Here is a 13263-nt window from a genome sequence, read left to right as displayed (position 1 = left end):
TGTAAGAACAAAAAACTGAAAAAAAATAGTATTTTTTTTTCACCAGTAAGCTGAAGTACCATTAAATTCACTTACTGTACAGTGTACAGACATTCATTTTAGAATATGTACAGTGACAAAAGGTTATGTGAAATAATAGTGATCAGGCTGTAGGGCTTAAATTTTGTTTAATCATATACTATATGTACTTCAGCATTGAAATTATTGCCTTGAATTACAACACAAAAATCTCACCTAAATTAGAGTATGGAGAATTTATTATCCATGATCAGTTTAAGAAACAAACATACCTGCTTTGCCAGAGAGCTCTCTCTTGAATCCTGAGTTGTTTCTGTAGTAACAGTTGTCCCTTCCCAAATAATGTTAATCAGCTTGAATGAATTTTTAATTCTGTTGCAATCTGTAATCTGATCTACTTTAAAATATTTAGGTGCCAAATGTATCCAGGCATGATGGAGTCCTGGACGAATATCAGAGATGAGATGCTACTTGGATTACACACAGGTAGCCAGGGAATGGGAAACAGCAAGGGGTCATATGACCTACCGTATGTATAGGTCAAACAATCGTCATGTAAACAACCGTTTGGAACCGACCTGGAACCCTAAAAATCCAAAATGGATACTTTTTTATATTATACCTTGCTAACTAGATACATTTCAATGCTACCTGTTACTTTTTCCCCCATGGCCTAGTGAAACAGTCCATCATGGGTAAGGTTTACAGCAATCCTTGTCATACTAATAACCTGAGTGAAAACCACTTTTAAGAAGATGTGACAGGATGTTATGTTCCAGCAGTTCCAATATTGTGATTAAAAAATATTTGTATCTCCAGAGGTTAATACACATTCGCTTTCAATACACTGTACTATAGCAACATTTATACAGTAATGTGTTTAGGGAAAGGAAAATAATCTGCTGGTATTGGATACTGGTATTTATTTTAACACTCTTATATTTATAATATAAGTTATATAGCACTTGCTGCAATTAAAACAACTACTGCAATTACTTGCACACTAATTCAATGTAGTTGAAAAAGCAGTATACAACTACTGGCTGGACAGCTTTGCAACCAGAATGCATTCTCGATAGGAAGTGAAATTTGAAGGAATGAACTAATTTAATGAGCGCAAGCGCGGTTCTTGTAGCATAATCTGATCTACAGTTTTTCATTGAGAAAACTCTTCCTCCTGCCTTTCTCCCTCACTCACCACAGGTGACAGATTGCGCTAATTCCCTTAATCTCTAAAGCACACCCAGGCCTTTGTTTTGCAACATTCTGTTAGCAATTATTCAATTTTTTTAATAACAAATCAAATGCAAAACAAAAACACAAAACCCCCTGCAATCATCTTCTCATAAGAGCAACTGGTATGACCTGAGAATTCTCATTTAAGAAAAGAGGATAAAGAACACCAAGCCCAGCTCCAAAACTCATCCACAGGAGATTTCGAAAATAAATAAGAAGGGACCCGCAGTGCAGGGTGGACAGACTTCACGCAACAAACTAGAGATAAGTTTCATTTCCTAACATCTAGAAGGGGTCATGTGCACTTTAGGAATAAATAGGTGAATAAACAGAATGCCTGGAAGATTAATTGAAATTGTCCCAGAGAGTGTCACAGGAAATTTCTTCATATATAACATTGAAAACTCTATTCCAACAATGGTTTTGGATTGTATGTGAACTCAAACAGAAAAAAAAACTAACGGAGAAAGCCAGTCCCTGTGTTTTGCCTCCTAAGATTACTTTATACACTGCTTGTGAAAACAATCTTGTCCCCCCATGGACATACTGTACATGTACACATTGCAGAACAGTATCAAATAAAAAAAGAAAGAAGAGCCAGGTAACTTGTACTGAGATTTCAAGTCCTGGAATGAATGACAACCATTCTTGTTGTACATTGTGTACATTCTTATTTCAACAATAGATGTACGCTAGAATACATATGCCTTGGCTCCTGAGTAAAAAAAGAAGGGGAAATTAACTGTTTTTATGGTTATGAGTTCTGCACACCCTGAGATATCTTGATCCTTTCTACTAAATGGTAAGTAGTAATGAAATAATTACAGGACCAAACAGCAGTCTACACTATCTAGGGGGGATCTTTGTATACCTTAAAATGTAAAGTATATGGAAGGGCTAAACTGTCCTTAAGTGGACCCAAAAGTCAATGATCAATTAAACAAAAGAGTAGAGTGAAAATTACTCCTCATCTCTGCCAGGTGTTCCAAACCAACAAGTGAATGAAAGGTGGGGTTCTCATACAAATCACTGAGTAATTACTCAAACACTCCCCTAATGACATTGACAAGCTGTGCCTCAAATACAGACTAGACAGATAAAATAAAGACCTGTCATGTTTCTTACAATATGAGCAGTTTAATTTGTGTCACTCTGTGATCAAAAACTTTATTACATGACTATTATGAATAATAAGGGACAAGACAATTTAAACCTAATTATTTACTAGTAGTGTTTCTAAAGACTGTTGAATGTCAAAAGAAATATGTGCCATACCGACAGCAGAGCATACAGTATACAGTATGGGAGCAATATGAAATAGTACAGGCAGTGAATAAGACTTGGAAACACCTGGGTAAATGAGGGATACCTCATATATCTGTCCTTCGGATGAGATGTAAAACCGAGGTCCCGACTCTCTGAGGTCATTAAAAATCCCAGGGTGTTTCTCGAAATAGTAGGGGTGTGACCCTGGGGTCCTGGCCAAACTTCCCATTGGCATTACCAAACATGGCCTCCTAATAATCCCCATCTATGAATTGGCTTCATTACTCTGCTCTCCTCCCCACTGAGAGCTCATGTGTGGTGAGCGTTCTGGCGCACTATGGCTGCCGTCGCATCATCCAGGTGGATGCTGCACATTGGTGGTGGTGGAGGGCAGTCCGCATTACCTGTAAAGTGCTTTGAGTGGAGTGTCCAGAAAAGCACTACTGTATACAAGTGTAAGCAATTATTATTATTATATTGAAAGCAATTAATTCCACATAGGGTTGATTTAGGGTTGATTGGATGAGCATGATGTAAACATTATGTCAAGATCTTCTTAGTTACCAGATCTAAACCCAATTGAATATTTATACTATATTCTGGAACAATTGTGAGTTTTCCCCATCTCCTTCAACCAGACCTGAGTTAAATCGACTTTCTCGTGGAAGAGTGGTGCCACATCCCCGCTGTAGAATTACAGAGGCTGGGAGACTCTATGCCACAGCGCATACAGGTTGTGCAGGCTGCAAGTAGTGACCCAACATGCTATTAACTGACTCACATTGCCAATTTCATTTTATATCCACTACCTGGACTTTAGCTCAAGGGGTACATCAGCAGTATCCCACTTAGTATTTGGGCCCTCACGCCATCCAATCCAGAATCCAATGCCTCATCCATTACTCTACGCTCCTGGATTTCACATCTCCTCTCCTGTCACTTGCCCTAGCCCGTGCCTGCAGCGAAATGTCTGCATTTCGATTTTTGTTTTCTAAAAATAGAGGACAATTGGCTTCTGAGCAATGCTTCAGTGGAGTTCTAATCCTGTCGTCTTTAAATTGCCCGTAACAATGCTGTGTCTTCTGAGACGAAAAAGGAAAAAAAAAAGTCCGGTCACCCGCGCACACGATGTTGCAAGCGGTGTCCTGTGGGAGAGGCAGGCAAACAGCCTGTGCACAGTCACACGCAGGCGAGACACTGGGCAGCACCCGCACAAGGAGTCTCACTGGAGGCCTCCATTTTTCTTGAAGATATCGGTCACCTTCCATTAAAAGATAAGAAGATGTTAGTCTAAAATAGTATAAAATAAACTAATAATTTTTAAGGTCCTGAAGGGCTTCATAATTCATGTAGAATGCAGAACGTCATGAAGAAATATAACAATTTTCTATAAAACTTTCATTTCCACGCTGAACATTCAGCTGTTTACATCCATTTTCTTATACAGTAATTAAGCCAATTCCTTTCTTAAATATACTTGCAGACTGCACAATTACTGATCATACAGTTGATAACTAATGACATTACAGCCTAGAAACATTTACTTCTGTCCATCCACCCAATATATCTGTTAGTTTATTTATTAGCAACACTGTTTCACAGTTATAACTCTAAATGCTTTAAATTAACTAAATTAACTGCATTTCTTTCCAGTTTCCAACTAATGGCCTTTTTAGAGTCAATCAATACAGGCCACTTACAGGACAATGTATTACACATTGAACACTCGGAGCACAAAGATTATCCATGAACAATTGCCCAATCCACAGATTATCCGCATCTTAAGGCTCCTCACTAGAAATCAAAAGGCAAATTTCATTCGTAATTAGAAGAGAAATTTACTTTATGTGCATGTTTCACGAACACAATAAACTCGTCCAAGAACCCTTTTCCTTTTTAAAAAAACATCAGTCCACACCGAGACAGGCCCGTGACATCTCAGTGTCATGAAAGCTCTATACAAATCCTTCGATTCTCCATTAACCCAGAAAGCTTGAAATCAGACTATTTAGTGTACTTAAATAAGAACAACCCAGCACATTTAGCCTCTTTGGTAGTAAGAAGGTAATCGATCCAAGCATCTCATCCAGGAATTTCTTGAAAGAAGCAAGAGTATCAGCTTCAACAACATGGCTGCCTGCCATACTCCCACAAAGAAAAGAAGTGCCTCCTGTTCTCAGTTTTAAATGCACTTCCACTTAGTTTCCACTTGTGCCCCATGGTTCAGGGTTCACTGATCACAGAATCCACAGTGGCAGAAAATGTTCAGCTAATATTTGACTGGGTCTTCTAAACAAGAGCATCTGTCATACAAGGCAATGCAATCATTTCACACATAACTTCCAATGTAATCTTGCAGGAAATAAGAAAGACCAACATGTTCTCGGTTTTCTTACAAAACCAGAAAACTGAGGGAGCTGTAACCCAAGCAAGTGAACGCCTGGAGGCATAGTTCAAGTTATCCCACTATAAACTGGGCCAGTATTAGCAGAACAAGACCATGGAGGAGTGTGTAAAGAAGAGTTCAATAGCATTGATACAACACACCAAAATGCAAAGCACCTTCTATTAATAGGGGAACCGTCCAATAAAAAAAGCAAATATAGGATTGGACCATATTAAGCACACAAATAAAAATATTGGTGACATTCATGAACAAAATAATTAATTGAATGTTTCTTAAAACACTGTTTAAGATGGAATCTAGTGGAAAAAAAGTAAATTAATTATTGTTAAGAATTGGCAACAATGGTCACTGATGTGTCACATTAAGAAATGATAAGAGTACAATGCAGATTGAAACAGGAAGACAATTCCTCAGTCAGTTTTGAATAACGAGCCCATTTTCATACAATTAACCACAGGCCCAGAAAAAAGAGAATGAGGATGACAATCAATCCTAGAATCTACCCTCTGCTTCACAAGAAATGTTAACATCTTACAAGTTTTATAACTAGACTCTTAAATTTCCTTTATTTGTAGTTCTGGAAGGGACCATAAAATGCAACAGTATTTGACAAAGGAAAGTGGTCCTATACATTCTCACCAGTATGAAAATTTCCAATGCACTGAAGGTTTGTGATGAGAAAGTTCATGAAAGGGACAGAGATGGAGAGAAAAAGAGATCCTCTCAGCAACTGATTAAATATTTACACCCATGTGTCATCTTAAAAAGACAGTATATGAAAAGACGAGCATTAGAACCTACTGTATATGTACAAATAAAGCTTAGTCAAGTTGTATCACTGGCTGAATTCCATAAGCAGATAAAAATTAATTTAATTGACATCATCTTTTATGCCAGAGACTGCTCATAATGATATCTGAATATTTCAAAGGGCCAACTTAGACTGTCGGATAAATAAGGGAACCATGTCTTTCTATGACAACAGGAAATACGAATCTGAGCCTCTATTACTCAGTATCTAGGATGAACATTTTTAAGAAGCATCTAACATTATAGTAACTGTCTTCAGAATAAATAGTGTTATGCACAACAGTATCTACTGTGTTGCTCATGTGCTGCCTGCTGAGAAATAATAATAAAGTATCAAGTTCATGAATATGTTGCAGTTCTCTCTAGTGATTTGAGGTTTTTGATTTGAGAACATTTCATGTGCATTTATTATAGGGCATCTGCTTTCTATTCCCTCTGTTATAACTGTTATTTTTGGACTATACTCTGTAATATATCACCTTATATCTTTATCTCATAAATAAGACTATAAGAATAAAATTAATCTTTAAAATTGAGAACCAGTCACTACAAGATTAGACTGATTAATATTACCTTTTCCGAATTCACAGATTTTGATCAACTGGTAGAAGTTTAAAAAGTAAAACAATTTCTGGGCAAGGTTTGTAGTTATTTTAAAGTATTTTCAGTTATCCAAGTAGAGATTTTAAATATTATTCTTTAAGATAACTATTTGACTAAGTCTTCTCCTTTCATGCCTGTTGGGTACTCCTTCATTTAATGCACATACATTTTAATCTGCAGGCTTGGTGTCATTCCAATTAAAAAAACATATTTTGGAATATTCCAACTTTGTGAGCCCAAAAGTTTGGTCAGGTGTGTCCTCCTGTACATTGACAATCTATGCTGTATATTAAGATTATATTTCTATCATCAGTGCAAAGCTAACTTCAAAGACATTTTTATGTCCCTCACATTTTACATTCTGAAACTGCAAGCAGGTAGTATATAAAAACAGTCCCTTAAGACTCGCAACCTAATGATAAGAACCCAGATCCCATTTTATGAATCCAGTCTCCACATATGGTATGTTAATAATAATAATAATAAAAATGTTTCTTTATTAGCCCTATACAATTTCTTGCATTAGGAATTCGTCTTTTCGCATACGCCAGCTTTTCTCCATGGAGACACAGACAGGGAGAGAAGCTTGGGGTCAGAGCACAGGGTCTGCCATTGTACGGCGCCCCTGGAGCAGTTAGGGTTAAGGGCCTTGCTCAGGGGCCCAACGGAGTAGGATTCCTCTGCCGGCCGCGGGATTTGAACCGGCAACCTTCCAGTCACAGGCGCAGATCCTTAGCCACAGAGCCACCGCTCTGCCCCAAGACACCGGTGGTCAAGACACCGGCACTTCTGCAAAGGGAACACTCCGTTCTAATGTCCCTCTATCACCGTTCTATGCAAAGAACCCCTCACTGTGGCACAACTGTGACTACCAACCAGTTCACCAAGTGCCCTTTGAAAGACAAGATGCATTGAGACATTTTTTTGCAGATCATTAGATTATTTCAAACACAATACTGAAATCTGAATAAGAATGTCAGATGTACATCTTGATCAGCAAAGAGAAAGTGATGCGAGGCTCTTTTGAAATGTAATAATTGGTGTTCATTTATTGTATTTACACAGCCCACATCTGGAAATAAAAGTCCAGGAATAACTTTAAAACAGACATACAAGCCTTCAACCATATTTCATAAAGAGCAACTTGCAGTCTTTCACTTCGAGTTTCTTATAATGTGATATATACATCTTATATGTATATATTTTCCCCACTGTATATAAGAATATACATTTGTGAAGATCACATTATAAAGATTCGAAGGATCTCTCTCGTTTCTCACCAGATCCTCCCATGAAGCTGGAAAAGCTCTTTTGCCTTGAGGGTAGTTTCCTCAGTGACTCTGTTTCCCCTGAGCATTGAGAAAAAAAAACAACAACCTCCTTGATTAGGCATTTGGTATCCTTCTCAAACAGCAATGCCTTTTTTAGTTACCCTCCCATACCACATAATTCAGTTCGTTTTGACGACGCATCAATACTGTGGTGTGGCGTGTGCTATATGTGAGAACTATAGGTTGTCTGGGTTTCATTAAAGCACCAGAACATGAAGAAGTTGTTAAACCTGTTTGTTTAAATCAATAATAAGCTGCTATAGATCATTAATATCAGATTTTGAATGAAAGCCTTCAGATAAACAGGTCCTCCAGAAAAAGAATAATAATAAGATAAGAATTGAACACCCTTTTCTTTTTCTTAAATTCTTCTTTAATGTTCTTAAGAGATAAATGTCTATTTTGAAGCATGACATTATATAAAGCATTAAAGATTAGCCTTACCATTCCCGTGTGCATTTTTGACCAGCTGTGCATTCAAACATTTATTTAGTAATTGCCTTACACATGTGCACTGCATAGTAACATTCACGACTTTCAGTTTGCCTCAGCTCAAAGAATGATGTAGTTTAGCATACATATGTAGAGTCAGACAATCTGTGGCCTAATTTTTAGAAGTGGTCACTTTATACTAGACTTCCCATTCAATGTTTGTATAGATGAAATTCTCTCAATACCATTCGCAAGTAAACAGGTCAAATTCAACAAAATAAGCGAATAACCTAAACATCACATTTGTCTCTGCACATTTGAAGTATGAGTACACATCCCAAACGAATTCAAACGCAAATTCTTCCTTTATTAAGAAAATAGGGTCAGATGCACTAAAAATCGAAACAATTGGGCACAGGTATTTAAATAAGCACTTACAGTAGCGGTGAGTTACTACCACTTTTACAGGAGGGAATGGCTATTTGGTTATATGAACCAAATGGTTCATAATGGTTATATGAAAGTGTTAACACTGACAAAACTTAATAACACGGACTTTATTATTTTAAGTCCATTGCCTTTTTGGTTTCAGAAAGCTGTAACCAAATGTACCTACAGATACCAATTAAAAGTTAACTTCATTATAAGTGCAAGCTTTTTATTCATCGGATAAATAATTGAAGCAATCTAAAATGAATTAAGTTTTTTTTTCCGGGATTTCTGTGACAGCAAAAAAAAAAACAGGACAAAAATAATTAACTTAGTTTAGCTACTGGAAGTGTGTAGTACTACTTCACCTTAATACATTGCAAGATGATCTTACCTTTTAGTCCCTGAATTCTCATTTGTGTTCTCTGCAAATTAACAAGAAATTTATTATTGATCACCGCAGCAGAACAATTTCGTTTTTTTTCCAAGATGCTGGTTTACAATAAATGCCACTTCACCCGCATTCATGAAAACAAACCCAACCCTTGACAACTGTTATATTGCTCTTTTTATTATTTCTAAATTAAAAAACCGAACCTTCGTCTGTATTTAATGCATGATCTCGCATCACACAGCACGGCGACACCTGAAGCAATCTTTATTTCCGCAGAACAAGCTTGCAAGCGGACTGAATAGATTGCAACTGCCACTAGTTAGGTACAGGTGAAAAGCACAGTTTGGAAGTAAATTAGCAACAATGACTTTTAAAAAAATGAAATAGTTCTAAGGTTAAACAAATGAAATGAAAACTCACCCACAGCAGTCTTAACGTTATCAGAAGCTTACCTTCCATTTCTCTCGTTCGCAACAATCAGAACAGATTTTCTTGGCTTCTAGCGCACCTTACAGTTTCCGACACGGATTTAATTATTAACTAGAACTTGATAAGGACTTGCTTGTACAGAGGCAATGAAAGGGAGTAGCTTTAGCCACGCACAATGTTACAGCCTAAGTTTTCTGAAACAGTAGAAACAGTAGAAATATTTGAAGAGATAACGGTTAGTGCTGTATCAGTGGATTTGATGGTAGAACAATTGGGAAAAAAACACTCGCATTTACAGCACATGTTGGGTTAAAGCAAAAAAAAAGGAATACATTTGAATATAAAACCCCGGTACATACATAAAGCAATGATGTCTTGATAATTTCAGAATATTATCGTGCTCCCTATAGAGTAAGTGCTCAAAATAAAGAGTAAACTAAACTGTAAGCAAGGGCATTTAACAGTTCACAGCTCTTTTCTTCTTTTTTTTTTGTCCAAACTGGAAGTGTCTTAGAAATCATACTAATTAGTTGTGATGTGCTGCAAATAGAGCATATTGTCCAGGCCACTGCGTTGGAAAGCCATTCTTTGTCTTGCCGAATCCAGTGTTGTTGACTTCGCTGCACAAATATATTCACTGTAAAATTTAGTTGGTTTGTTACTCTTTCTAGGGGATGCAGCAAACCTACAGGTCACTCGAAATGTGTAAAAGGTTTTGCTTTGTTTTTGCAGCTTCAACAAGAACACCACAACAAAATGAGAACTGTTAAAGGGGGGAATTGAACTAACCATTAATTAAGGAAATGTATTTTTTCCTATGCATGTATTCAGTGCTTATGTGCTAAAATCTATCACTCTATTTAAAATATAGCATACAAAGTTTGGTAGCTGGTTAGATGTTTCTGGCATCATTTTGATTAACTGATCAGTCATTGCATTAGTGACTGGGAGGCACTTGAGTGACTTTTCTTGTTGGTGAGAGAGTTCATTTGGATCAAGTTGTGAGGTGTTTTAAGCCTGATGAAAATCAAGAAAGAAAAACAGGAAGTAAACAATATCCCACACACTTGACTACTTGTCTTCTGGGGTGTTCACAGTTAGCAAGATCTTACAGTCAATGATACAATAAGTAGGTCAGACTCTAGGAGGCCATAACCATGATGTGCGCAGGAGTGTGTAGTTGCTCCAGAACTCTGCTTGTAGTGGACCTGACCTGACTGCACAAGTCTACACTGATCAAGGACCTCACTTGTTGCTGTCTGTGTAGGTTCACCCTGACACCAAAACTTTACAGGCAGAACAGTGCATGTTCTCATTCTACTTGTGTAACAGATAAGAATGTCACAGTTATTCCACAGACTTGCCATTGAACATTGCTCATTAAACATTTGTGGGGTGAGCTGCTACACTGTGTGGAGACCAGTGAAGAGATACAGGCTTGTCCAGGTTCTATCAGAAGTGTCTATGCTCTATATGTACTTCATATATGTTTCCAATAACTCTAAATCTCTGACCATTTCTCAGAAAGCTGTAACTCTAAACTAGACTGTCCCATTCACCTTTATTATATTGAATAGTACCATTCATAGTTGAAGCAAAAATCAGTAGCATTAGTACTGTACCTGTATGCCAAGGTGCTAAGAGCCTGTCAAAACGTCTGGAATGAATTTGTGTTGATAGCATAAATAGGTATTGATTATATTATGTTTTCAATACTAAGCTACATAATAACACTTTTATTTCAATTTTAATTCAATTTTTATCAGTTAGCTCAGATAAGTTGTGACTGTAGTTATCAATATTAACAATAGTTCAGTATTGTGTGATATGCAGTTGAAGTTGCCTTTCTGAGAAAAATATTTTATTTTCATTTAAGAAAATGTGTGTTTCACATTAAACAAGCGACTTGGTAAAGATAAATCATTAGACACAACTGGTTCTGTAACCTTCAGTCTGTTTTTCTAGGAGCTTGTAGATCCAGCGTCATGTAAAGATTGAGAACAGCTTTCATGGCTTTCTCTCAACACAAGTTTCAATTACTGTGATCCATCTAAACCTGTCTGGCTCTGAAAACCCTTTTCAGTTAATCAATTATGTTTTGTATATAGGGAGTAAATTACATTTTCTATAGACCTGAAAAAAAAACTTGCATAAAATAGTACAGGCAAACTTGCCTGAAGACTGCTCCCTTTAAAATCTCTGTTTTCTTATAAATTTGAAATAATAGTCAATAGAATAAAACTAATAATATCACTTCAGTTACTGTCTACCATTAATAGCATATTTATGAAACATACATTTCCAACCCACTTAATATCATTTTAAACCGACTTTTTGTCTATTCAATAAATCTGTGAGCTCTTTTCTAAATGAAATACTCCTGATGAACATATTCCTGATGCTATTTTTTTAATACTTCCAGATCTTTTGGATTTGGTTACAACATTACCACATTTTGTAACAAGCAAAAACCTAGTGGAATAAGACAGCTTGATTGTGTTAATAATTTGATCAAGACCAAGTTCTTTTTAAATTGTTTTTCTTGACATTACTGTAAATCACCAACTATATTCTCCTCATGAAATTGTTTCTTAGGGTATGATAAAACATTTAGGGTTATGGTCAATTTTTCTCATCTACAGTAACTGCTGTAGGGTTGTAATGTTTGAATGCAAGCATGAAGAAACATTATTTATGGGCATAAGACTCTATTATAATATTGCAAATTAATAAACCAGAAAAAGGATCACTTGCATTCCTGTGATTTGATAGTCTTCTGTCTTCACATTTATAACTTGTTGATAACGTCCAGACGTATTGCTTCAATGAGCTAATTATGGTTTATCACTTATCTGTGGAAACATTCACCGGCAAAGCTTTCAGTGAGTGGAATTGACAATTTAAAGATAATATGCAACCTTTCAAATATTTCACTCACGTGCTCTTTCTTATTACTAAACATTTCCAGCAGAGTTTCATTGATTGTAATATGAATTGTAGGCTCTGTGATGTGCTCTTATTTATGTGCAAAAATTCTTCGGATCCCTCATAATGAATCTGGTACATTTGATATCTGATTTTCAAAAGAACATTCTAACGAGCCATTCCCATGCCAGTAATTAAAATGCAAAACGGCCAGCTGTGTATTCCTTTTCAATGACTCAATTGCACAGGAAGTCTCCTTTCCAAATCCGACCAGACAAAATTAGAATTAGATTCCTTGGTAAGATAATTTTTATGATTTCATTTCTAGAGTTTGGTGCCTGTAATACCCAAAGCCCACACATCACAAAATTAAATACGCAGGACGTCTTTTCAGCAAGTCTTAGCGTTAAAACAAATAACAATGCCAGGTACTTTTTGACCACAAGTTACTTGTTCAACAAAGCATAGAGGTAACCGTGCAACTCATAAACTGTGCAACTAGTCAGCATTCATCCTTCTATTGGAGGAAACAAACATTAAGTGTGAGGGATCAATGGTGAACTGCCAAATAATATTTCTACTGCCACATTTAACAAAACCCTTCATACAGTGGTATTTCATATCACTGCCATTTCTGGTCACAAATCAGCTACTTTCCTTCTGAAGAGCAGTTTTTCTAAGGCAGTCTCCTGCAGGTCAGATATTTATTGATCTTTGTCATGGGCAGCATGGTAGCACAGTGGTTAGCATTGCTGTGTCAACGCTGGGGCCCTGTGTTCAAATTCGGACCTGGGGAACCATCCCTGGGGTGAGTGTGTGCACGTCTGCGTGTGCCCTGCGATGGACTGGTGTCCTGTCCAGGGTGTATCCTGCCTTAGGTCAATTACTTGCTAGGATAGGCTCCAGCTCCCCTGCAACCCTGTATTATATAAAGCGGTCAATAAAAGGATGGATCGATCTTTAGCAAACACAAGACCAAAAAC

The 13263-nt window shown here is 36.9% G+C and overlaps 1 protein-coding gene across 1 annotated transcript in view; it reads right to left on the bottom strand.

Moving 5' to 3' along the window:
- myo3b (myosin IIIB) overlaps positions 1-9713 on the bottom strand; it is a 120773-nt gene extending 111060 nt beyond the window's left edge. Inside the window, exons 1-3 of the mRNA XM_015358857.2 lie at positions 9379-9713; positions 8927-8957; positions 7621-7689 (exon numbers count right to left, since the gene is read on the bottom strand). Of these exons, the coding sequence (XP_015214343.2) occupies positions 7621-7689; positions 8927-8957; positions 9379-9385 (107 nt within the window). The 5' untranslated portion in view covers positions 9386-9713. The remainder of the gene's footprint in view (positions 1-7620; positions 7690-8926; positions 8958-9378) is intronic.
- Positions 9714-13263: the final 3550 nt, after the last annotated feature.

Source organism: Lepisosteus oculatus, chromosome 12, assembly GCF_040954835.1.
Source record: "Lepisosteus oculatus isolate fLepOcu1 chromosome 12, fLepOcu1.hap2, whole genome shotgun sequence".
Taxonomy (NCBI): Eukaryota; Metazoa; Chordata; class Actinopteri; order Semionotiformes; family Lepisosteidae; genus Lepisosteus; species Lepisosteus oculatus.
Note: the sequence above shows the minus strand (reverse complement) of the source record. Positions and strands in the feature narration are given on the sequence as shown.